Below are 26,628 nucleotides of genomic sequence, written 5' to 3'. Positions count from 1 at the left end.
CTGGCATCCCATATGGTCCCCCAAGCCAGGAGTGATTTCTGAGTGCAGAGCCAGGAGTAACTCCTGAGCATCACCAGGTGTGACCCCAAAACAAAAGTGACAGTGAATTAAGGCCATTCCCACCACCAGTCTTGACCTCCTTCCAGCAGAATTCCCATACCTCCTCTTAGCCCCCAGTCTACCAGTGTAACAAGTCCATTTTGTGTTTAGATTGTTATAGACAGTAGATTCTATTGTCGTTGACTTTGGCTTGGGTATTTAGTGGTGTTGATACAATTTCAAATATTTTTGTATGTGGTAACCAGGACACTCATAAAAACTTCTGAGCTACTATTGCCCTAAAATAATATAATATGGAGAGACAGTGAGGAGAGAGACTGCTCAGTGATCAACTGAGCCACGTCATGTTTATGGTAAAAAAAAAATAGTAGAAAAAACTTGTTTCTTTTGGGGTCGGAGAGATGGCATGGAGGTAAGGCATTTACCTTTCATGCAGAAGGACAGTGGTTCGAATCCCTGCATCTCATATGCTCCCCCCCTCCCCCCCCCCCCCCCCCCCGTGCCTGCCAGGAGCGATTTCTGAGCTTAGAGCCAGAAGTAACCCCTGAGTGCTGACCCAAAAACAACAAAAAAAATTTGTTTCTGTTCATTTTACTTGTTGAAGAATAGGGACTACACCTGGTGCTTGGTGCGTGGGTTACTCCTTGCTCAACCATTTGGTGCTCTGTGCTTATCAGCTGCTCCCAGCAATGGAGTGTATGAAAGTGCACTGTTCAACCTGTTGAGCTATCACTTCAGCCTGAGAGACATTTTTTTTAGCTTGTTTGTTTGTTTATTTGCTTGTTGGTCACACCCAGCAGCACTCAGGGGTTACTCCTGGCTAAGAGCTCAGAAATCACTCCTGGAAGACTCAGGGGACCATATGGGATGCCAGGATTTGAACCACTGTCCTCCTGCATGCAAGGCAAATGCCTTACCTCTATGCTATCTCTCTGGCCCTGACATTTTTTTTAAATCTGGAGTGGCAGGGTCCCTGCAATTTTATAGATACTTGAATTAATCTAGGTTACAGAACTAGTTCTGCAAATCTGTGTCCTAAGAAGATGCTACTGTAGAAGTAAAGATAGAAAAAAACGCCAAATGAAAAAGTATGAATTTAGCCAACATGTAGCTTTCCCTGCCTCTTAAACTTATGCTATGACTATATTAGAAGGGATATTTTTTTAACCTGGCTATTACTAATGAGATGTAACTGATATATAAATCTTCTGAATGTTTATAAAAAAATTCCAACACTGAGGCCAGAGAGATAGCTCAGTGGCAGGGCATTTTCCTTGCACATGAATGACTCAGGATGGACCTCAGTTGGATCCCTGACATCCATATGGTCCCCCAAGCCAGGAATAACCCCTGCCCTGGGTGCCATCAGATGTAGCCCCAAAATTAAAAAAAAAATTCTAACACTGATGGTTTCTATGAAAATCAAGCAAAAGAATTTATTGTGCTATCAACAAGCCTATTGTGGATCCCCGGAAAGAGGATGCCGTGCTTATGAATGAGTCACTGTAGAGATGATAAAGGGCACCAGCTGGATAGATCCAGAGAAAAAAATATGTTCTCAAGATGATGCGGCAGAGAGCAAGAATGGGAGTAGAGAATGACAAGGTACATTTGGACACAAATGTTCTACAAGAGCTTGATTTGAATCCTAGTTTCTTGCAGATGAGCACACCTAATTGGACAGAGAACATGAACAACACCTACAATCTCCACTGGACTCCAGATTGAAATTTCCAGTTGAATCATCTTTTTGATTTAATATTATTTAATACACCCAGCAGCACTCAGGGGTTACTCCTGGCTCTGCACACAGAAATCGCTCCTGGCAGGCTTGCAGAACCATATGGGATTCTGGGAATCAAATCAGGATCCATCCTGTTTTGGCCGTGTGCAAAGCAAATGCTCCAGCCCCATCAGTTGAATCTTCTAACTCATTCTGAAAATCCCATAATTCAATAATTGAATGAAAATGTAACTGAATGAGACAAATACCACAAACAATTGGAATATTTTAAACTGAATAGCTAAATAAACTAAACATTAAACTAAATACTCAGGGGTTACTCCTGGCTTTGAGCTCAGAAATCACTCCTGGCAGGCTTGAGGGACCATATGGGATACCGGGATTTGAATCAGCATCCTTCTGCATGCAAGGCAAATGACTTGCCTCCATGCTATCTCTCCAGCCCCAGAACACTTTCTTTCATCAGTGCAACATTCCCACCACCAATGACCCCATCTCCTTCTTTCCCCACACCCTGCCTGTATTCGAGACAGGCATTCTACTTTGCTCACTTATTAACATTGTCATGGTAGTTGTTAGTGTAGTTATTTTTCTAGAGTGTATTCACCACTCTTTATGGTGAGCTTAAACTAATATTTAAACTAAATGTATATATTCAATGGATAAAAGAAAATATATTTATAAACAGTATTCGGCTAGAAAGATAGTACAATGAGTAAGATATATGTTTTGCATGCAGCCAACCCAGGTTCAGTTTCTGACACCAAATATGGTCCCCTGAGCACTGCCAAGAATGAGCCTCCAAGCACAGAGCCAGGAGTGAGCCCTGAGAACCACATTGTATGATCTATAAGCCAACATAAAATACAAACTGGAAGATATTTTGAAGAATTTTGAACAAATTTGCACAGAGAAATTCATAGTATTAAATGATTATATAACTTAAAAATTCTCAAACCAATAACTTACACAATCATTTCAAATCTAGTTAGAAAGGTACATTAAACAGAAAGATAGGAAGTTTCAGAGCAAGTCAACAAAACTACCATATTTGCTGGCATATAAGACGACCCTTCAACGCAAGAAAAACTTCCTAAAAGTCTTAAAAGTAAGTTACTTTTTTTTTTGTTTATTTTTGTTTTTGTTTTTGGGTCACACCCAGTGGTGTTCAGGGATTACTCCTGGCTGTCTGCTCAGAAATAGCTCCTGGCATGCACGGGAGACCATATGGAATACTGGGATGGAACCCCAGCCCGCGGATTGCCAGGCAAGCACCCTACTAGCTGGATTATCTCTATGGCTCCAATTGAACATTTTTTGAGAGCAGAGGACGGCTGAGTGCTTTATGATAAGACTAGAGGAGAAGCACTACTGCCAGTGCAACTCTAGACATAATAGAAAATTTGGGGAGAGGGCTGGCAGTGCTCAGAGGCTACTCTCTGCATTGTATAGGGAGCAAAGGAGAGAGCTTTTGCTCATGATGCTTCTCTGAAGATCATGTGTTGCTGAGGGTCTAAATCTTCTTCATGATTCAAAGCCTGCACAAGCCTTTTGAATTCTCTCTCCACTCTCTCCAAGCCTATTGGCTCTTCTCTTTGGAAAACAATCTGGTGACCATCTCTGTCATCCCATTAGGCTCTTGGAGTCTACTTCTACCAACTTGGAATCAAGTTCTTTCCCTCACCCACTCAAAACACATTCCATTTCTTCCTAGGACTTACATATTCCTATGTCATCTGCTGTGTGCAAGGAAAGAAAAGTTCTACCCATTCTGCTATCTCTTGGGCCCCTCATATTGGGTTATTTTTCAGTTCCTCCAAGCAATTTTTTTTTTTTTTTTTTTTTGGTTTTTGGGCCACACCCTGTGATGCTCAGGGGTTACTCCTGGCTATGTGCTCAGAAGTTGCTCCTGGCTTCTTGGGGGACCATATGGGACGCCGGGGGATCGAACCGAGGTCCGTCCTAGGCTAGCGCAGGCAAGGCAGGCACCTTACCTCCAGCGCCACCGCCCGGCCCCATCCTCCAAGCAATTTTAAACTATTCATTTCTTGGCTACTTTTTGTTTTGTTTTGGGGCCACATCTGACAACACCCAGGAGGTTACTCCTGGTTCTATGATTAGCATCAGGGATGCTGGGGACTGAACCTAGTTCAGCTTCAAGCAGGGCAAATCGCTCTTACCCGCTATATTCTCTCCTGGCTCTGTAGATAGGGTGATCAACTCGTGGTGAAGCTTGGAACACACACGCGCGCGATATGTGCATATGTGCGCGCGCACGCACGCACACACACACACACACACACACACACACACACATATGTCTGGCCTCATGTCTGCACTGAAAGAAAAGGAAGAAGAAAGCTAATATCCAGGTTAGTAAGTCTCTCGATACAAGGTTTCAAAAGGGAAAGACTTTGAGACTTTGACGTGGGTCTGTCGAGGAGAAATCTCTCTGGACAGCTCCATTCGTATATCACAGCAGCAGGGGGATGCCCAAGCCTTGAGCGAGCAGTTAACGGTGCCACGCAAAAGGCGCTTTCCGGGTAGCGGGAATCTTGCAACTCTGCACCCGAACCCGGGTCCAGCTCCCGCGGGCGGCGTGTCCGCCCACCCGCAGCCCCGGAGGCCGCAGGTGAGTCCGGCGCGCGCGCCTCGCCTCTCCCCGCGCTCGCGCCCGTGGGCCGGGTGGTGGGGGTGCAGGACCAAGATCCAGGGCGCACCGCAGCTCCTTCCCGCTGCAGCCGCATTGGCCGCCGCCTCCGCAGCCCGCGGGGCGCGGGGCGCGGGGCGCGAGCGGGGTGGGGTGGGGTGGGGCCGGGCCTCCCGGAGGAGCGGAGATGCGGGGCGGGGGCCGGGCGCGGGGTAGGTGACTTTCTCCCGCCTCTGGTTGCCGGCCCCGGGGAGCAATGACATCACGCGGCCTTCTCCCGGCGCGGACACAAAGAACGGCGCGGAGTGGCCGCTGTTGGGGGAGCGGGTGGCCGCCGCTGCCGCCCCGGGCCCTGGGGCCCCGCAGGCCGGGCTCCCCGGCTGCGGCCCGCGCCCTTCTTCTTCCTCCTCCTCCTCCGCTGCCGCCGCCCGCGCTCCCAGTGCGCTGCTGAGCCCGCGCCGCGCCGCGCCGCGCCCGGCCGCCCAGGCCCCTGCCCATGCGGGCGGCGCGGCCCCTGGGTGGGGCGCCCGCAGTCAGCCACGCAGCATGCACTGGGGGGTTGGCTTGGCTTCGTCCAGGCCGTGCGTGGTGGATCTGAGCTGGAACCAGAGCGTCTCTTTCTTCGGCTGGTGGGCCGGGTCCGAGGAGCCCTTCTCCTTTTATGGGGACATCGTCGCTTTCCCTTTGCAGGATTACGGTGGGATCATGGCAGGGCTGGGCTCCGATCCCTGGTGGAAGAAAACCCTTTACTTGACCGGGGGAGCTTTGCTGGCCGCAGCTGCGTATCTACTCCACGAACTCCTGGTTATTAGGTGAGCCGGAGAGAGGACCCCCGCGCAGGGGCGCCCGGAGGGGCACCTGGCCAGGGAAGGGTTGGGGAGGGACGCCGGGGACACTCGTCTTGCCTCCCAAATACCCAGCAGACCTGTCCTTACCTTCCCACGGAATGCAGTCCGTGTGGGCAGCTGGCCTTGAGGGTGCCGTTAAGAGTTGACTGGTGAATTAAACTGGTACTGGGAGGGAAGAAGCATAGGTCCTCCAATCTTTGGGTACTAAAAACAAACATTTTTCTGGGCTCCCAGGAAGCAAAAGAGTCTATTATTATTGAAATAGTCGTGGAAAGCACCTGAGTGCATTTCTTTGCAACAGTAGAATTATATTCTGTAGAATGCTAAGTTACACTTTTATGAAATGCTTTATTGGTTCATAAGATGCTGCTGCAGATAAACCACTAACCTTGTCTTTTGCTTAAAGGTTAGTTCTCCACGATGCCACCCTAAGTATCAGTTTAAAAGGTTGAAATTGCAAAGAGCTGCAGAATCCCCAAGTCTCCGGTGAAAGATGCATTACAAGTGTGGTGGGGTGCAGTTTTGATGCAGGTTTAACCTGGTCATCTGCTGATCTTGTCCTTCAAGCAGGGTCCCATTTTGCTGTTTAAATACCATTGGTGGGTATTTAATTTGAGCAGTAGGAGATGAGCAGATAGTATTCGCACAGGATTCGCACATGGGCGGAGAACCCGGAGTCCCCCATTGCCGTAAACAGAGGCACCTTCTTCCTGCCGCAGAGTGTCTACAGGATGGATTTGAAAATGCCAGAAAATGGAGGCCCCAGCCATTGTTACAGTCAACTGGACAGGAGAGCTTTGATGGAGGAGGGTTTTGCCCTAAGACTAATGGTACCATGTTTGGTTAATTCATCTATTTATGGTCAGAATGTCGTGGGAGTGCCTTGTCACAGGGAGATAAACAGAAATGAACGGCTCTAACAGTGTGTTTCTGTTGGCCACTGTTTTTTAGTATAGAGTGTAAAATATGCCCATATAGCTGTTCTAACTGGGGAAACCCTACACTCTAGGTTATAAACAAATACAGTGATGGGTGACCTTTATCAGGCTGCAGGGATTCCAGGAGGACATCATGACAAACTGCTGAGAAATTTTGGGTATGTTCATCCTCTGTGAGACAGAGAAAGCATTTAGAAATATATTGGGAGAATATATTGGTTTTCATAGGATTTAACCACAGCTGAGCTGAGAAATTTTGTTTTAGGCCTATTTGTTGAATTCTCTCACTCAGTATAGTACCTTGAAAATAGCTGAGTCAAATAAAAAAGGTCTTTCAATGATTTATTACTAAACTGTTTTTATATTTTGGCTAACTTTAGAACTCTATTTCAAGTTAGGTTTGTAACCAGATGAAAAGAAACTTGGGTAGCAAATTTAAATCGCAGCCTCATTATATTCAAGATCTTCAACCTTGTGGCTTCTCAGTAGTTTTCACTTAGTGGGAGAAGTGAAAGACCACTGGTGTCAAGTCCTTGCTAAAATGACCTTGTAGGATTTGCAGGGAGTAAAAAGCTCACTCTGTGAGCTGGCCAAGCCTGCTAGGTGTGGCTGTTGCCTAAGATTGCCCTTTGCCAATTTTATTTGTTTTTCAGTCGCACCAAAAATACTTGGGTTGGTTACTCCTGGCTCTTCACTCTGGAAGTACTTGAGAGACTATATGGTATGCTGCTGGGGATCGAACACAGTATGGCTTCACCTTACTTACTGTACTATTGCTCCAGCCTCAGAGGGAGGGACAGAGGGAGAGAGAGAGAGGGGGGGGGAGAGAGAGAGAGAGAGAGAGAGAGAGAGAGAGAGAGAGAGAGAGAGAGAGAGAGTTTGTGTGTTGTGTGCTGGGGTGTGTTTATTTGGGGTCTACACACCATGGTGCCCATGACAGGTGCTCAGGGAAATGCTCAGGAATCACTCTTGGTGGGTTTGGGAGATATATGGAATACTAGGGCTTGAATTGAATCCTGGCCAGTTGGGTACAAGGCAAGTTTCTCTTACCTGTTGTATTTTGGCTCCTGCCCTTTGCCTTTTAATGAACTGCTTAAACACTTTGGGGGGTGGGGTACGTGCAGTTTAAAACCTTGGTTTATTCACTTACTTTTTTTGTTTGAATTAGAACACCCAGTTATGATACAGATTATAAAATTGATGGCTCATTTTGGGGCTCAGAATATAAGTACTTCAACAGACATGATTGCATTTCTCCTTCACAACTGTAACCAGAATTTTGAAGATGAGGAAGGTGAGGCAGGAAGAGCAAGTTGCCAGCATTGGGCAATGAGTTTAGGCAGATCCAGATTAAATCTGGGTGTGAGGAAAGCCTTCACTTCTTAGCAAGTGCATCCTGTAAAGTCCAGTTCTGAAATAAACTTCCATATGGATAGAGTAAGAGAAATGTAGAGAATTGAAGCATTGCTCTGGGAAGAGGGGACTGTGGCAGGAAGCAGAGTTTTTGACAGCCCCTAAGAAGACCAGAGGGATGGAGAGAGAGAATAGGGATAGGCTCTGAGAGAGATCTTACCTGAGAGAGCTCCTTCTAAGGTGAGATCACCTTAGGTATCACTGTGCATCCCTATGTATTTTACTTTCAGTTGTCTTTGGAACTTAGGCAAATTATAAAATATGTGGAGTGGAAAATGTACTGAGTACACCCAAATTCAGAGATGAGAGATTATAAGGAATTTACTATTCTGTTTTTCTACTCATAGATCAAATTTTTAATTTTTGGTTTTGGTTTTAATGTTCTCCCCTCGCCCCGCTATCCAGGGGTTACATCTGGTTCTCTGTACTCATGAATTATTTCTGGTGCTGCTTGGGAGACTATATGGATTCTAGGGAGAGAACCCGAGTCTGCTGAATCCATAACAAATAACCTGTTCACTGGCCTCCTTTTGACTTATTTTATGTCTGTGTCTCCAGAGTGAGAAATTAACAGGTGAAAACTATTTAGGAAGTTTAATTAATGAATGTAACTAAAGTAAGTATTTTGGATTTTTTTTTCTTTTGGTCACACAGGGCTGTGTTTTGATTTACTCCTGGCTTTGTGCTCGAGGATATCCCCTGTCAGTGCCTGGGATCTAACCATGCAGGGCAAACACCTTAACCTCTGTGCTATCTCTCCACCCCATACATTGGAGTCTATTCATGCTTTTTTCACATATGCTCAAAACAAATCCTATCCTCTGTTTTGTTTCCTTTGTGTGCCAATAGCAGCTATCTTAAATTCAATCTGGCACTTGGAAATGTGTTGTCAGTAACTTGAATGACTAAGTCACTTGCTTCCCAGTAACTCTTTTGCTCTTTAGGCAATGAATTCAACCTGTTCTGAGATCTTCTTAAGATTTTTTCCACTCATGATCTTTTACCCTGAGAAGTTTTGCACACTTGGGTGTATAGATATATAAAAACAGGAATACAAACCAACATCAATAATAATGAGTCAGGAAGAAATTCATTTAAAAATTGTGAAAAAGTGACATGATCCCATATAGGGTTGAATATATTTCACAGTTTTAGAAGTTCTGTCCTAGAGAATTTAGAGAATCCAAGCATTTGTCAGTATATATCCCAAGCCAACAGTTTACCAGTTGTGTGGGCAGGTTTGGCCATCTGGGATGTTCTTCACCATAAAAGTAGCAGCAAATCTTGCACTCTGAGTTGCCTTAGCCATAGCTCATTATGAAGCCACTTCCTATAACTTAGCTATCTAGGAGACAGTTTACCTGCTGCTCTTAACCTATTAGAAATGTAGTTCCTGATTGTGGAAGGAGAGCTCAGAGTCAGTCTAAGTTCACATTTACTTCATTTTTTCCTACCCAGTGCAGGAATTTAATCATAGCAGGGCTTTATACATGCAGGAATAAATACTTAGCCATTGAGTTATATCTCCACCCACTTTTCTTGTTTTGGCCACACCAGGCTGGCGGTGCTCAGTGGTTACTCCTGGCTCTGTACTCAGATATCACTCCTGGAAGGCTTGGGGGACCATATGGGATGCTGGGGATTGAACCCAGGTCCATTTCTGGTCATCTTCCTGAAGGAACCATATGGGATGCCAGGGATCGAAACTGACACACCTGCCATGCTATCGGTCCAGCTCTCTTATATAGTATTTTTATACACAAAGGCAAGAAGGCCACATTCCTAACTCATTGATCAATGAAAGGTTACAGAAAGGGTTAGAGTACCTTGGAACTCCTGGTCAGCTTTTAACACATAATCTGATTTATGAGGTTGCCTTATTGCTCCCTTTTCTCATGAGTAATGGCCTCAAGGGTGTTTCACTGCCCATCTGAGAAGTGTCCAGGTTTATCTTATTTTATTTAAACCATTGTGATTTACAAAGTCTTTCATAGTTGGGTTTTAGACATAAAATGAATCAGGGCAATCTCACCACTAGTGTCGATCTCCCTTCACCATGTTCCCAGATTATATCCCATACCACCACCCTTTGCCCCCCCCGCCTGCCAAAAATAACAGGCCCATTTACAGTTTAGATTGTTAGAGGTTGAGTCTCTTGATGCCATTGTTGCCTTTGGCTTGGATATTTACTTCTGTCCCTTTTTTTTTTTTTTAATTTCTATTAATGGACCCAAGACAGCTTGGCCCCTGGCCCCAATCCTTTCATATTTGTGTTTCTCCTCTTCCATTCAGTTTCTTTCCTTCTCCCCACTATACTCTGGAGCCAAGGGTGTTCCAGACAACTCCCATTTAGAACATTACATTTCTTCATGAGTTATTCTAAATACCACATATAAGCAATATCATTCTGTATTTATCCTTCTTCTGGCTTACTGCATTTAACACAATATCTTCTAGTTCCATTCATCTTGCTGCAAAATGCATGATTGCATTATTCCTTATAGGAATGATGATATATGTACATATAATATATGTACATATAATATATGCATACATATATGTGTATATAGTATATATGTATATGTATTTTATTGTATATCCATATAGATAGAGAATAAGTGTGTCCTTGCATGTGGCCAACCCAGGCTCAATCCTAGATATGTGATATCACCATAGTACTGCCACAAGTCATTCCTGAATGCAAAACCAGGAGTGACCCCTGAGTATAACAGGGTGTGGTCCCTTTCCCCACTAAAAAATGTTTGGAGGTGCTAGATATTGGTACCTCAACTCCAATAGGAGTGACCCCTGAGCACAGAGCCAGGAGAGAGCCTTAAGCATTGCCCCCTAGAATAAAAAATTTTAGGAGCTGGAGCTACTAATTATTTGATCTAAAAGGATATTATTTGGGCAAGTTTTTTCAACTCTGAGTTTGTTTTTTGGTTTACTGTAAAATACAATATAGTATGTATTGTACATTATATCATGTATATTTGTGTATATAATATGTTTAATATATTAATTTTTTCACATATAAATTATAACATTATGCACTTTGTAGTGTCACTGCCAAAAGTAAGTTAATATGATCAAAGTCATGGACTTATAGAACTTTAAACATAGTACCTATTTTTTATGCCCTGAACAGCTCCTAGAATTGCATTGCCTAGGCCAGAAGTGTGTTTATTTATTATTATTATTATTATTATTATTATTATTATTATTTATATTTGTCTTAGTTTTCAGTTCTTAAAACTTTGCTTTACTTGGGCCTCAGCAATAGCAGGGCCAACCCAGGACAGACCCTGGTTTGATTCCCGGTATCCCATATGGTCCCCCGAGCTTGCCAGGAGTGATTTTTTGAGCTCAGAGGAAGAAGTAACCCCTGAGAGCTGCTGGGTGTGACCCAAAAACAAAAAAAAAATTTTTTTTGCCTGACTAATTATGGGAAAATATCGCTCTATTTATTACTAGAATTATTTAGACAGAAAACAGTTACTTGTCCAATACATAGTTTGTATTTTCTAGAAATATAGTCTAACTGGTTTCATAATCTTAATATATGACCTCCCAAACATTTCATCTAAATAAAAAACTCTTGTGAAAGCAAATATTGTCAGAAACCAGCAACTATTTTTTTTAGAGTTTTTAAAAATTATCTTTATTTACAACACTGTGATTATAAATATGATTGTAGTTGTATGAATACAGTCATGTAAAGAACACCCCCCTTCACCAGTGCAGGATTCCCACCACCAATTGCCCAGATCTACCTACTCCCCACCCCACCCACACCTGTACTTGAGACAGGCTTTCTACTTCCCTCATTCATTCACATTGTTATAATAATTTTCAGTGTAGTTATTTCTCTAACTGCACTCATCACTCTATGTGGTGAGCTTCATGTCATGAGCTGCACCTACATGGGTAAATGGGGGGAAATAATGGTTGGGACTGAAGCAGTAAAGATTAGAAATGAGCTTTGTAGGGCAGTATCAAGGTCACAATACAAGATGGATATTTTGCATATAAAAACTATATGCATATAATACTATCAATATATACTGTATACGTGGGGGCACTAGCCCCCGTGTGGTTTTTGAAATGGGGACCAAGGAGAAAAAATTTCCAGTGACTGTCCCAACATAAACCAGTGCTGCAGTGGCCCACCCTCCTCCCAAAGCACATTCCCATTAGTGTAGGGAGAGGTAGGGGGAAAGCCTGATGACCCTTATAGTGTCTACCTGGACCAGTGCCCAGGGAAGGCCTGGAGTCCAGGGGAGAAAGAGGAGGGTAGCTGGGGGGTCTGCCAAGCCTCCCAGCACTCCCCAGGCTAGGTAGAAGGCCTTTGGCATGGGGCCTCCCCAAACCCCATACCTGGCAAGAGCTGGCCTCCAGAATCAAAGAGGAAACTGGAAGCCAGATATTTGCCTGCCCTCCTCCCCATGCAACTCCCCCCTGGAGTACGGAGAGAGGGGGGAAGCCTGAGGACCCTTAAGATTCCACCTGAACCCACTTCTGGTCATCTGAGCTGGCACCCAGGGAAGGCCTGGAGTCCAGGGGAGAAAGAGGGGGATGGCTGGGGGCCTGCCAAGACTCCCAGCACTCCCCAGGCTAGGGAGAAGGCCTTCCCAAACCCCATACCTGGCGAGAGCTGGCCCCCAGAATCAAAGAGGAAACCGGAAGCCAAATAAGCAACTATTTTTTGATATTGGCTTTTTGGGGGATGGGTGCCCACACCTGGCAGCACTCAGGGGTTACTCCTGGCTCAACACAAAGAAATAGCTCCTTGCAGGCTTGGGGGACCATGTGGGATGCTGGGGATTGAAACCAGGTCCATCCCTGGTTGGCTGTGTGCAAGACAAGCACCCTATCACTGTGCTATCACTTGGCCCTAATACTGGCTTTTTGTTTGTTTGTTTGTGGGTCATGCCTGGTGGTGCTCAGGGGTTACTCCTGGCTCTGTGCTCATAAATCGCCCCTGGCAGGCTTGGGGACCATATGGGATGCCGGGATTTAAACCACCGTCCATTCTGGGTTGGCCATATGCGAGACAAACACCTTACCAATTGTGCTATCTCTCTGGCCCCTGATACTGGCATTTTTAAAATGTGTATTTATTTTTTTTAATTTTGTGACCATAACATGGTATTTTGGGGGGGAGGGCATGCATGCATTGGTTTGAATCCAAACCTTGGGCTTCAGTGTGCAAAGCCCAGGATTGCCAAGGAAAGAGACAAATGGCTGGGAGGCTCCAAGGAAGACCCAAGAGAGCAAGGCTTATCTGATAGGAAATGATGAGTGAGGAAATGAGAGTGATGAGTGTGAGAGAGAGAGTTCACAAAAGGTTCCTGAGGGCTGGAGTATTGAATGGTCAGATTTGGTAATTGAAAGGAATTGGACCATATATGAATGAACATATGAATGAGAATAAGTCTTACACCTCAGATTAATGATTGAGGGTGTTTGGAGGTATTATCAAGATAATGTCTATAAAATTGTAGAGTCTCACTTTCTGCATGTGAGAATGAGAAATCCAGGGTAACATGTCCAGTGGGAAGCACAGTGTGGACTTGAGTCCAGTAGTTACATTTGGAATCCAGCCTATGTTTTCATCACCACACAGCAGCTGTTAACAAACTACCCATTGGAGCAGGATAGTTTGCATGCAGCTGACCTGAATTTGATCCCTGGCATTCCTTATGGTTCCCCAGCCCTCCAGGAGTAAATCCTGACAACCACTGGGTGTGGCCCAAAAACCAAACATACAAAAAACCGTACCCAGAAAAGTCCTCCCTACACCAAAAAGAAGCCAGAGGAATTAGGTGGTTGAGCCAGAAGAAAAGGGAAAGGCTGGGCCTTAAGCACATTGTCAGGTGGCAATGTAGATTTATGAAGGCAGAGAAAAGAGAGGGAACTTAAAAGCCAAATTTCTTGGCCCCAAAGTGAAAACATGAATAACTTGGAAAAGGGACCAGAATACTGAGTCTCAGCTTTCCTGCAGACTTGATCATGGCATAGTGAATCTATGATTTCAGGTTCCTCTGGATGGTCCAGAATAGCTGGTTTCAGTCCAGCTTCTATCACTAATAGTATAACTTTGGGCAGGTTAATTCTCTGTGAGTCTTCCCCACATCTCCTCTCCACTCCTATGTACAAAAAGTGAAAAAAAAAGTAGCACTTACCTCCTGAGGTTATTGTGTAGGTTAAATGAGATCATGCTGCTAAGTGCTGAGAACATTTTCTAAGGAGCAGGGTAGGAATAAGGAAGGCACGTTAAGTCATTGGTGTATGGATGCTGACAGTGGTGGTGGGTTTGGAGTTGGTATGTTGAATACCTGAAATTATATTAACAGCTTTATAAATCATTATATCTAAATTAAATAAAAATTAAAATATAATTTTGCCTACATTAAATTTTTGCCTTTGTACTCTTGGAACTTAACTCCAAGTATTTAAAAAGAAAAAAATATTTTGTGGGTTTTTCGGCCACACCTGGCAGTGCTCAGGTGTTATTCCTGACTCTCTGCACTCAGAAATCGCTCTTGGAAGGCTTGGGGGACCATATGGGATGCTGGGGATCAAACCCAGGTTCATCCCAGGTTGACTACATGCAAGGCAAAAGCCTTACTGCTGTGCTATCGCTTCACTCCCTCCATTTTTTTTTAAATTAACTGTGAAATAGAGTTAAAAGTTGTTGATATTGGGCTGGAGGGATAGCACAGCAGGTGGGGTGCTTGTCTTGTACACTACCAACCCTGTTTGATCTCTGGTATCCCATATGATTCCTTAAGCCTGCCAGGAGTGATTCCTGAGTGTAGAGCCAGGAGTAACCTTTGAGCACTGCTCAAGACGTGGCCTAAAAACCCAACTCCCCAGAAAAAAGTTGTTGATTGTTGAGTTTTAGTGACACAATGGTTCAACACCTGCCCCTTCAGTGTTCATTTTCTGCCACCAATTTCCCCAGTTGCACTACTGTTGTTTTCCCATTGCCCTCCCCCGTCATGTCACCTCATCCTTCGCAATATCATACTTATTTGATTAACTTGTCCCTGTCAAGTAAACAGGCAGGTGGAAAAGGTCTGGGGCTGTACCAAAAAGTGCTCTTCTAGTCCGGAAGTTCCAGTAACAGAAGTAGATTGACATAAAATTAAGTTTTGGGTACTTTGGGGTGGTGGTGATATGAGTTTTTCAGGTTCTCTTATATGTTGACTAAACTTCCACTCTGAGGGTGATTGTAGGTGAAAGCCATCTCCTACAAAAAACAGTTCTGCTGGTTCCCTGGGGATTACACCCCACCCAAAGCCTTTGAGAAACCAGAAATGAATGTATAACACAGGAATTATTCTTTATTTTTTGATTTTGACAGGAAACAGCAAGAGATTGACTCCAAAGATGCTATTATTTTGCATCAGTTTTCAAGACCTAACAATGGTGTCCCCAGTTTATCTCCTTTCTGCTTGAAGATGGAAACTTATTTAAGGATGGCAGACTTACCCTACCAGGTACTTGTATGAAAATGTTGCGTTCTCATGACCACAATAGCAATTGGAGGGTGAGTGTGTTGTGTCATATGGTGGGAGAGCCTGGCTCTAATTACACAAGGTGGAGAGTATAAAAGTATAAAATTTAGTCCTTAGGACTCCAGGGTCTGTTAAGTTTTACATCCAATTTAATGAGGGATCAATGAGGGATTATTACATAGCAATAAAATCTGTTATTTTTCCATTGGAGGAATAGAATGCTTTGATTAATAGGGGATGGAATGATAGTGGATGGCTTACTACTGTTTGATTTTTTTTCTTTAATTTTCTATTTTTATATTTTGTCTTTCTTGAATCTTAAGGACCCAGATGACATAAGAGCTTTTCCAAAGTGCTATGAAAAACACTAGCTCACTTTAGTATTAGAAAGTGAATAAGTAGAATATAAAGGGGTATGACAGGGATTGAATCATGTAAATGCATTGAGTCAGATGGAAAGCTTCATGGCACAGCTTGTGCCGGCAACCAGAGCTTGCAGGTACGTCTTCTGAGCTGTCATTTTTAGGGTAAAGATTGCTGCTCACTTAGCATTGCTCTGGACTCCAGCACTTTCTGAGCTGAGGCATATGGGGCCATTAGGGTCCAGCCTGAATTTTGTGCTATGCAGCACACCCTCAGTCCTGTGGCTTGTGGTATCAATGGTATCTGCCAGGCCATTCTCCTCTTTGCTGTCTTGCCTTCAAGGCTGCTCTGTTCACTGCAGAGCTGTCTTTGCCAGCAGCCTGATTGCCTTTGTTCTGTTCTCAGAGCAGCTGCTTTAGTCTGGATAACTGGAGCAGCAGGAAACATGTTGCACAGGGAAGCCGGGAGTAGCTCCAGACGTCTTTGTGAAGGAAAATGCTAATCCCTTTAAAATGGTTTTTTTCATTGTTGATCACAGTTTTGCCTTTTGCCTTTTTAAAATGTTGGTTTTGGGACCATGATCAGTGGTGCTCAGGGGGACCATTTAAGAACTAGAGATTAAACCTGAGCCTCTAACATAGAAAATGAGGTGAGTATGCAGGATTTTTTTTCTGGCCCCTGAATATATCTATCTATGTTTAGGGATCACACCCACTGTTGCTTGTGGCCTACTCCTAGCTCTGTGCTCAGAGCCCACTTTCAGGGTGTGGGGAGACCATATGCAGGGCCATTGCTCAACCTGGATCAGCCATGTGCAAGGCAAATGTCTTAATCCCTGTACTATGTCTCCAGCCCACTGCACATATTTCTAAAGAGAGGAATGCTCTAGTGTTTGTTCTTCTGTGAAGTTTCTATGCAAAGTAGGTAGAAAAGAGCGTCTGTGGGTATGTGTGGAGATCTTAGGGAAAATGGTTTTGTGGTTTTGGAAAGGATGTTCCTGCCTACTGGGGCTGCCTCCACACACATGCCCTCATTGAGTGAGATTTGAGAGAGTGCCTGAAAGTATTGGGAGAGCTTGATACTTGCCTGATCAGTAGAGAGGCATTGAGTCATAGACCCTGTCCGGCTTTGCTCTGTACCTTTTTTTTTTTTTTTTTGTTTTTGGGCCACACCCGGTGATGCTCAGGGGTTACTCCTGGCTGTGTGCTCAGAAATAGCTCCTGGCTTGGGGGACCATAAGGGACGCAAGAGGATCGAACCGTGGTCCATCCTAGGCTAGTGTGAGCAAGTCATATGCTCTATCACTTGTGACACTGCTCTGGCGCTTAAATCCTTAAACAAGGATTAAAACAACCTGTTCCCAAGAGCACAACTTTTTTTTTTTTTTTTGGTTTTTGGACCACACCCAGTGACACTCAGGGGTTACTCCTGGCTATGCACTCAGAAATCATTCCTGGCTTGAGGGACCATATGGGACACCAGGGAATCAAACTGCGGACCGTCCTAGGCTGGTGCTTGCAAGGCAGATGCCTTATGCCCTGTGCCACCGCTCTAGCCCCGTGAGAGCACAACTTTATATTTGAAGTTTTTCTTTTTTTCCTTTTTTGTTTTTGGGCCACACCGGTGGTGCTCAAGGGTTACTCCTGGCTCTGCACTCAGAAATCACCCCTGGCAGATTTGGGAGATCTTATAGGATGCTGGGAATCAAACCCGGTCCTGTCTCGAGTCGGCAGCATGCAAAGCAAACACCTTACCACTGTGCTGTCACTCTGGCCCTTGAAGTTTTTTTTTTTTTCTTTAACACAAATGAGACTGGAATAAATATTTTTTCATTAGTAGGAACTCACAAGGGGCCAGAGTGATAGCACAGTGGTAGGGCATTTACCTGCATGCTGCCAACCCGGGATGGACCTGGGTTTGATCCCTGGCATCCTCCGAGTCTGCCAGGAGTGATTTCTGAGTACAGAGCCAGGAGTAACTCCTGAGCTCCACTGAGTGTGGTTCAATAAACAAACAAACAAAACCCCTCCAAAAAACCAAACCCAGGGCCAAAGTGGTGGCACAAGTGCCTTGCAAGCACCAGCCTAGGACGGTCCGCAGTTCGATCCCCTGGTGTCCCATATGGTCCCCCAAACCAGGATCGATTTCTGAGCACATAGTCAGGAGTAACCCTGACCTGGTGTGGCCCCCCAAAAATCAAAATAAAAACCAACCCCCCAAAAAAACACACAAAACCAAACCCAAAAAACCACACACACACACACACACACACACACACACTAAACAACCTCTACCTAATATCTTGGTTATAACTTCCATTAAAAAAAAGATTAAATATGGAAGGTATTTTTGTTGTTGTTAATTTTTTTTGGGTCACACCCAGCAGTGCTTAGAAATTGATCCTGGTGAGGGGGACCATATAGGATGCCAGAATTTGAACCACCGTCCATATCTTTCCAGCCTTGGAAGGTCAACTTTTTAAACTTTTCATTTTATAATAATTATAGATTTATGGGATATTATAAATAAAGGAGTTCCCATGGATATGGTTAAATTTTTGCAATACAAAAATGGTTTTACTTTTTGTTATTATTTATTTGTTTGTTTATTTGTTTTTGTTTTGGGGGGGCTTGGAGGCGCTGAGGGGTTCCTCCTGGCTCCACTCTCAGAAATTGCTCCTGGCAGGCATGGGGGACCATATGGGTTGCCGGGATTCGAACCTCTGTCTCCTGGATTGGCTGCATGCAAGGCAAATGTCCTACGTCTTTGGCCCTTGTTATTTTTATTTTTTAATTTTTGGGCTACATATGTAGAGTATTAGGAGTTACTACTGGTTCTGTGCTCAGGAATTTCTCCTGGTGATGTTTAGGTGACCATATGAGATGCTGGGGATAAATCTTGGTTCAACTGGATGCAAGGCAAATGCCCTACTATTATCTCTATGGTCCCTTTACTGTCTTTTTTCCCTGTAACCCCAAGATGACTTTGTTTTTATATTAAAAAAAAGTGGAAGTGGACAATGAAACCGGACATCCTGCTATTTAGATTGATATGCCATTATAAATATTTGATGCAAAAATTTTATTATCTTTTTTCAGAGTTCTGTAGATATACATAAAGTTCTCTAGACATATAGAGAGACAGCTATATAGTTTGACAGACTTTATGTCTAAGAAGCTTTTACATAACCAAAATAAGTTTCTTTTTCACACAAAACACTTATTTAGAAGAGGGGCCAGAGTGATTGTACAATAGATAAGATACTTGTCTTGCATGCAGGTAACAGGTTCAATACCTGACATTTCATATGGTCTCCCTAGCCTGCCAGTAAAATTTCTGAGTGTAGAACCAGGAGTAACCCAAATACTGCTCCGTGTAGCCCAAAAACAAAAAATAAAACAAGGCATATTTAATAGCATGAGTTATAATGCTATGTATATTTTGGGGATACAGTGTCCTCTCCACCTGTCTCTAGGTTTCTTTTTTTTGTTTTTAAACTTTTTTTATTTATTTATTGATTGGTTGGTTTATGGGCCATACCCAGCAGCACTCAGGGATTAATCCTGGCTCTACACTCAGAATTCGCCTCTGATTTCTGGGGGACCATATGGGATGCCAAGTATTGAACACATGTCCCTTCCGGTCGGCCTTGCCAAACACCCTACTATTGTGTTATCTCTCCAGCCCCTGTCTCTAGGTTTTTTAACCTCTCCCACCACTTAGAAAACTCAATTCCGTTGGCTGACTCTATGAAACTGCTGTTAATGGCTGTTACTTATTCCCTTATGTGTTTCTTTATATTTCACCTATGAGTGACAACATTTCGCCAACATTGTTTTATTTATTTTGGTGTTGGGAGGCCACACCTACCTGTACTCAGACTTATTCTTAGCCCTCAGTTTATAGGGGGGACCATATGGGATGCCAGGAATAGAACCTGCGTCAGTTGCATGCAAGGCAAACACCCATATCCACTGTACTATCTCTCTGGTCCTCATACAGTTTTTTTTAATACAAGAGAAAGCAGATAGTTGAGGGGCAGTTTTGGAATCCTGCTTTGGCTTTCAGCCCTAACTTTTAGTTTTGTTTTTTGTTTATCTTGTTACTCTTCCCTTCATCACTTTGTTTTGAGGTTATTTTAGGCTACAGAGAGATTAAGTGAAAGTATTGGGGTCAGGGTTCATGGACTGCAAGACCCAGGTTTAAAAGTTTAGAGTTTCTGGGGCATCTCCTCATGTGGTCCTGATTGGCTCTCAGTAATTTGGGACCCAAGCAGTGACTCATCCAAGCATTACATCCTTGCATCCTATTGTTGAACTGTGTTGCCACTTAGCTGAGTATTTCCAGTGACTTCAAAGTCTCCTTGTATTCTCTACTCCTCCACCAAACAATTAATGCAGAGACACCTCGATCCCTTCCAGACTCACCAGCTGATATGCTGCCTTCTTGGCTTTGTTTTTCTTTATATTTTGTTTCCCCCTCAATTTTTTTATGAGTCATTTGAAAAGTAAGCTTCAAAAAATTATGGTAGCTCACTTCTCACCATTTCAGTATTATCTCCAAAAATAAGATCATTTTAATACAAAACTGCAGTTTTTAAAGGGTGTGACAAAGCTTTTCAATGTATTTTATCTTTTATTTGTTTGTTTTTGGGACACACCCGGCAGTGCTCAGGGGTTACTCCTGGTTCTGTGCTCAGAAATAGCTCCTGGCAGACTTGGGGGTCCACATAGGATGCTGGGAATCAATCCAGGTCTATCCTGGGTCGGCTGCATGCAAGGCAAATGCCTCACCCCCCACTTTTTGTTTGTTTTTGTTTTTGTTTTTAGGGCTACACCTGGTAGTGCTCAGGGGTCACTCCTGGCTCTGTGCTCAGGAATTGCTCCGGGCAGGGGACCATATGGGATGCTGGGGATAGAACTTGGGTCTGTCCTGGGTCGGCCACATGCAAGGCAAATGCCCTACTACTGTGCTATCATTCCGGTCCCTTCAATGTATTTTAACCTACAATAGTAACTCAGATTATTCTAAATTTAGCAGGTGGGAGATCTTTTAAGGGTGCAGTGGTGTAATTAATATAAAATGAATTGCAAAGCTAGAGGTATCACTGATGGGGCAGAGTGTTCTGTCAGAGCTCCAGATTTGTTTATTGTTGGGATTTTGTTTGTTTGATTGTCTTTGGTTCCACACCTAGCAGTGCACAGGGGTTGACCCTGGTTCTGTATTCAGTTAATTACTCTTGGTGGGCTCTGGGTCCATATGGGATGCTGGGGATCAAATCCAGATTGATTGTGAACCCTCTCTGCTGTAACATTGCTCTGGCTCTGGGATTGCTTTTGATATTTTTGATTTTTGGGTTATATACCTAGCAATGCACTCAGGAATTACTTCTGGCACTACTTGGTGGAACATGGGAAGTAGAGATCAAACATGAGAGGTAGAGATCAGCTGCATGTAAGGCAAATATATGCCTCATTTGCTGTCTTATCTCTCTAGTCTATCTGAGATTTCCTTTGTTTTGTTTTTGTTTGACCACAGCTGGCAATGCTCAGGAATTACTCTCTCTGTTTCTCTGGAAACCATATGGGATGCTGGGGATCAAACCTGGTTGGCCACATGCAGTGCAAGCACCCTACCTGCTATAGTATCTCTTTGGTCCCTAGGATTTCTTTTTTGCTTTATTTTGTTTTGGTTTTGGTTTGGGGGCCACATCCAGTGGTGCTCAGGGGTTACTTCTAGCTCTGTACTCCAATATCACTTCTGGCAGGCTCAGGAGACCATATGGGAATCTGGGTTGGTTGCATGCAAGGCGATCACCCTACCCACTATGCTGGTATTTCTTTTTAAGATTACAAATTCTCGCATTTGGTGAAATAATTTCTATTTTAAAGTGTAATTGTTAGTAAGCATTATTAACAATGAACTGATTGCTGTATTTTACATGAGATGTTTAAGTAGTAACAATTTCAAGCATAAGCCTCCTCATGGATTATTTTACTATTTTTGATTTTGGGATTGTTTATGCATTAACATAAGCTGACTATTGCCAAGTTGTTATGTTATGTACTGCCCATCTTCCCTGTCTTAAGAAAGGATATTCAACAACAAGCCAGAGGCCATGATAAAAGAGTAAGTAATGTTCATAATAAGTAACATCTTCATTTGAGATAATTATTATTTTATTTCTTAAAAAAAGTGGGGGCATACTTGGCAGTGCTCAGAAACTCTGAGTGAACTTGGCCTCAATTTCCTTGATGCTTGGGGGACCATTTGGTTCTGGGGAATCAAACCCCGGCCTCCAGCATGCAAGGCTGCATTCACAAAGCTGACCATTTTTCTGGCCTCAGTAATTATCATTTTCAAGTAACTATTTATCTCTTAAAAGGTTTATGTGCTGAGTTCCTTTACTTAGTAGAGATCTTGTAAAAAGCTCAATTAGAATGTTTAATTTTGTAAATCTTATAGTGAAACTTAAAACTGAGTAATTATTTTTTCTTTTTAAAATTTACTCTGCTTAGAATTATTTTGGTGGAAAACTCTCCGCTCAAGGGAAAATGCCTTGGATTGAATATAACAATGAAAAAGTTTCTGGCACAGAATTTATAATTGACTTTTTGGAAGAGAAACTTGGAGTAAATTTAAACAAAAACCTTGGCCCTCATGAAAGAGCCATCTCCAGAGCGGTGACCAAGATGGTGGAAGAGCATTTCTACTGGTGAGTTCCTTCGGGCTGTGCGTGCCTGGGCCAGCACCTCCTCTCTCAGTGAACCTTAAGTTCTCTTATCTTTCACCTTCCAGACATTCCCCCTCCTTTCTCAAAAGCTTTCTCCACTGATGATGTAGTGGTCAAAGGTCATAATCAGAGCAGCCATTATCTAGGTCTAGGACAGAAAGGATGCACTCTGTGGAGATTGGACAAAGTGATTAGGCTTTGCTGACGAGTGCCCTCACAAGAATCCCTCAACTCTGATGATTGGAGCAAAAGCAGCCCTAAAGGCATACAAATGAATAAGCAAGACAGTGTCTCAAGTGGTAGAAACACTAACTGCATTTCACTTAACACAAACAATTGCTCTTTTGATTTCTGCACCACCATCCCCAACACACATACATACACATATATCATGTGAAAATGTCAAAACTTCACAGGCCTTGGCTGGAGTGTGCTGACTTCTGATCTAACTGGATTCACTGAGGTGAGGAAGCTGTGCTCTAATGTCACTACTAATATCACAATAGGCACAGGTTGGGGGGGGGGCGATGACATTAATCTGCAGAGAAGTTTTAGCTGGAACAAATGACACCACCTTTGCAGACTCTTGTTCTACAAGTTTTCTTTCCAGGTCCTGGATGCCTCTGTTCCTGCCAGTAAACAGATTTCTACTGTCTCAGAGTGCTGCTACTCTCCTGCCATTATCCGAGTCTAGAAAACCTCACCTAGGGTGCTAATACATGGCGTCTTGTGCTGGCTATGAGCCCAGGCAGACGAATGTTATTATGCTTCATGAAATTAGTGTCCTTTTCCCCATATTCTGCGACTTTCTCACCTCAATAGATCCAGTAAATAAGAAGTTTTCTCCCTGATTTTTTGTTGGTTTGGGGGACCACACCCAACAGTGTTTAGGGCTTATTCCTGCCTCTGCACTCAGGAATCACTCCTGGCAGTGCTTGGGGGGACATATGGGATGCCGGGAATCTAATCCAGGTCAGTTGTGTGCAAGGCACACACTTCCTTTATTATCCATTCACCCCACCTCACTATCTAAATTGAAAACATGTTGTTTCTGTTTATTTAGATTCTAAATCACCCTCTTTTTCTTTTTCTTTTTTCTTTTTAAATTGACCAGATGCATCCCTACTGCATCCTTACTGCATAGGGCAAGGGGCTGGGAACAAGGTTGGACCAAGTCCAAGAGTGGATGCTGGGGTGCAGACATTGAAGAAGTTGTGCAGAATCCTGGCACTTCCATCTTAGAGAGTGCAGGGATTGCAGTGTGGACCAATAAGCATGCATGGCAACCCTTAACTTTCTGCTCAGGGTTAGAGTCCTTATCCCCTGATTACTGGGTTCCAGTGCTCACCTTGCATTGATGGAGGTTCAGTGAAGAGCTGACAGCAGGTCACTCTGACCCTTGGTGTCTTGCCTTACCTCAGTGCAACCCAACAAAGTGCTACCTCATTTGATCGATGGGCCCATTAATGTGGAGAGCTTGTTAGCTGCCTAAATGGAGCTGAAAGCTGTACATTTATAGCAGACAACTCTTGCTTTGGCAAGAACCCTTGATTTCTGTTTATGAAATTTATATTGGTTAGAATGACTTAGGTCCAGCAAACCTCTACGTATAACCATTCTGCTCTGGGTGAGTGGAAGTTTTACTTAGTTTTTAATGTGTTGACGTCCTAGTGGAAGTTAATTTCTTGCTCTTCCCTCTTTCTTCCTCATTACATAAATCCATCTGATATTTGATGAGAGGAGTTAAAGGGGATGGAGGAAGGGAAGGAGAATCAAGAGGTTGTACTCTGATAAGGAAGAACCTTAATTTTATAGGCTACATACATGTACACATGGAGTTTGGGCCATTTTGTACACTCTTCTAAGAACAACTTTGTCTAATGTACCTTTTAATTACAAAGAATATATTTTTGGTTGATTTGTCATTTTTTCAAAATAACTCAAAGGTTATTTTGAGAAACAAATAGTGAAGGTGAAAACTAAGCTCTTGATTTAACATCCAGTGAAAATATCCCCTTTAAAATCATTCCTAATTCTTCAGTAGTAGAAGAAAAACCAGATCCTCTCTGAGACCTTACGTTTCCAAGCCTTGAGTGTTTCTGTTTGGTTTTCTCCGAGGGCCATTCTCAGAAATGCTAGGACTGGGACTATTCCCTGCAGTATGGTGTTCAGAACTTGTGTGTCTGGAAGGCATCTAGGGCTTAGGGACCATTCCCAGCATTGCTCCACCCCTTCAGCCACATTTGGCCCCTTGCTAACATCTTTCTTTGGGGAGATCCTGGAGTCACTCAGGGTCACTCAGGAATCCTTTAAGAATTCTAAATTGCAATAGAGAAATGACCCTTGTTCCCACTGGTAAGAAAATGTTTGAGCAGAGAAACTGTGCTCCCTTATTTCCCCCTTCCTAATCCCTCCCTTTTTTTAATCTTGAGGCCACATACAAAGTCTATATCTATGAACAACAAATTCCCAGACCTGGCATGGGAATTTACCATACTTTGGAAGAGAAGTTAAAATAAGCTTTCTTCAAGAGTGCCATAAATACTTTCATCAACTTACCTCAGAGTGGTCTCTATTTATAGAGTTGAAAGAGGGGAATTGGCTGTTTGGCTGACTTGATTCAATTATCTGGAGTTTTTATTTTCAACTGACACCTTAAAAATACTCTGCTTCAGTTATGACTTGAATACCAGAGGCAATTGAGAATTGTTCATTATATAAAGTCATATAACCCTAAAGCTCTGTTCTAGTTCTATTCAAATAAGTTCATTCAACTGCAAAGTGGCTTTTCTCTTTCTTTCTTTCTTTCTTTCTTTCTTTCTTTCTTTCTTTCTTTCTTTCTTTCTTTCTTTCTTTCTTTCTTTCTTTCTTTCTTTCTTTCTTTCTTTCTTTCTTTCTTTCTTTCTTTCTTTCTTTCTTTCTTTCTTTCTTTCTTTCTTTCTTTCTTTCTTTCTCTCTCTCTCTTTCTCTCTCTCTTTCTTTCTTCCTCCCTCCCTCCCTCCCTCCCTCCCTCCTTCCTTCCTTCCTTCCTTCCTTCCTTCCTCCCTCCCTCCCTCCCTCCCTCCCTCCCTCCCTCCCTCCCTCCTTCCTTCCTCCCTTCCCTTCCTTCCTTCCTTCCTTCCTCCCTCCCTTCCTTCCTTCCTTCCTCCCTCCCTCCCTCCCTCCCTTCCTTCCTTCCTTCCTTCCTTCCTTCCTTCCTTCCTTCCTTCCTTCCTTCCTTCCTTCCTTCCTTCCTTCCTTCCTTCCTTCCTTCCTTCCTTCCTTCCTTCCTTCCTTTAAAAATTTATTTAAACACCATGGTTACAAACATGTTCGTAATTGGGTTTCAGCTATAATATGCACACCCCTTGTCACCGTTGCAATTTTCCCCGCCACCATTGTCCCCCCATTTCCTACTTCCCCTTTCCCTCTGCCTGTCTCCCAGAAATGCAATGTATTTCTCTCTTTCATTGTCATGGTAGCTTTTAGTGTAGTTATTTCTCTAACTACACTTTTCTGGTTTTGTGGGGTTTTTGTTTGTTTGTTTGTTTTTGGTTTTTGGGCCACAACCAGTGTTGCTCAACTGGCTCTGCACTTAGGAATTACTCCTGGCACACTTCGGGTAGCATATGGGATGCTGAAGATTGAACTCAGGTTGAGTGCATGCAAAGCAAGTGCCCTATCTGCTGTACTATAACTCTAGCTTCAAAGAGTTTTTTCTTGTGCTTGAAATTCATTCAATTTTGTCTTACTTAATAAATCTAATTAAAGGTGAGGGAAGTTTTCTTTTTCTTTTTGTTCCACTGAATACTTACATTAGCTCCAATGAGACAGTTTGAGAGAGGTGATTTGAATTATTGGAATGAAACATATTTATGGTAAGACACTATAGTTTCTTTTATGTCGGTCCATATACTTCCTTCCTGTTGACACCAGTGAGGTGGGCATCAAGACACCAGTGAAATACTGAGTCTTCAGTGTCTTAGGTTAGGGCTGGAAAAGCCTTGCACAGCTGATTTCTGGTAGCAACACCATCAAGAGTGCCCCTGAGCACAAAGCTGGGAATAGCCCTTAAGCACTGCCTCAGCCCACCACACATCTCTCCCTCCCCCAAAAGATTCTTCCAATCTATAGGGAAGGGTGCAAGACATTGTTCATGTATTAATAATATTTTCAGTAATTCATTTGTGGCCATTAGAACAGGCAATTCAGATAGATACCTTGTTGGTTAAGCCATAATTTTTAAAATTTTGAGTGTGACTTTGGTATAGTGTCAGTGAATGGAGGGCTGGGATCCTTTCATAAAATGACTTACCTGAGACTTTTCCTAAATCGGGGAGCATACTCCTGATTACAGCTTGATGCATCCACTTTATA

At 43.3% G+C, this 26,628-nt stretch overlaps 1 protein-coding gene across 1 annotated transcript in view; it reads left to right on the top strand.

Moving 5' to 3' along the window:
* Positions 1–4,906: 4,906 nt before the first annotated feature.
* The window catches only part of FAXC (failed axon connections homolog, metaxin like GST domain containing), a 72,828-nt gene continuing 51,106 nt past the window's right edge, over positions 4,907–26,628 (top strand). Inside the window, exons 1-3 of the mRNA XM_049771350.1 lie at positions 4,907–5,266; positions 15,023–15,158; positions 22,058–22,254. Coding sequence (XP_049627307.1) covers positions 5,001–5,266; positions 15,023–15,158; positions 22,058–22,254 — 599 coding nt within the window. The 5' untranslated portion in view covers positions 4,907–5,000. The remainder of the gene's footprint in view (positions 5,267–15,022; positions 15,159–22,057; positions 22,255–26,628) is intronic.

Source organism: Suncus etruscus, chromosome 4 (genome assembly GCF_024139225.1).
Source record: "Suncus etruscus isolate mSunEtr1 chromosome 4, mSunEtr1.pri.cur, whole genome shotgun sequence".
NCBI classification, from domain to species: Eukaryota; Metazoa; Chordata; class Mammalia; order Eulipotyphla; family Soricidae; genus Suncus; species Suncus etruscus.
Note: the sequence above shows the minus strand (reverse complement) of the source record. Positions and strands in the feature narration are given on the sequence as shown.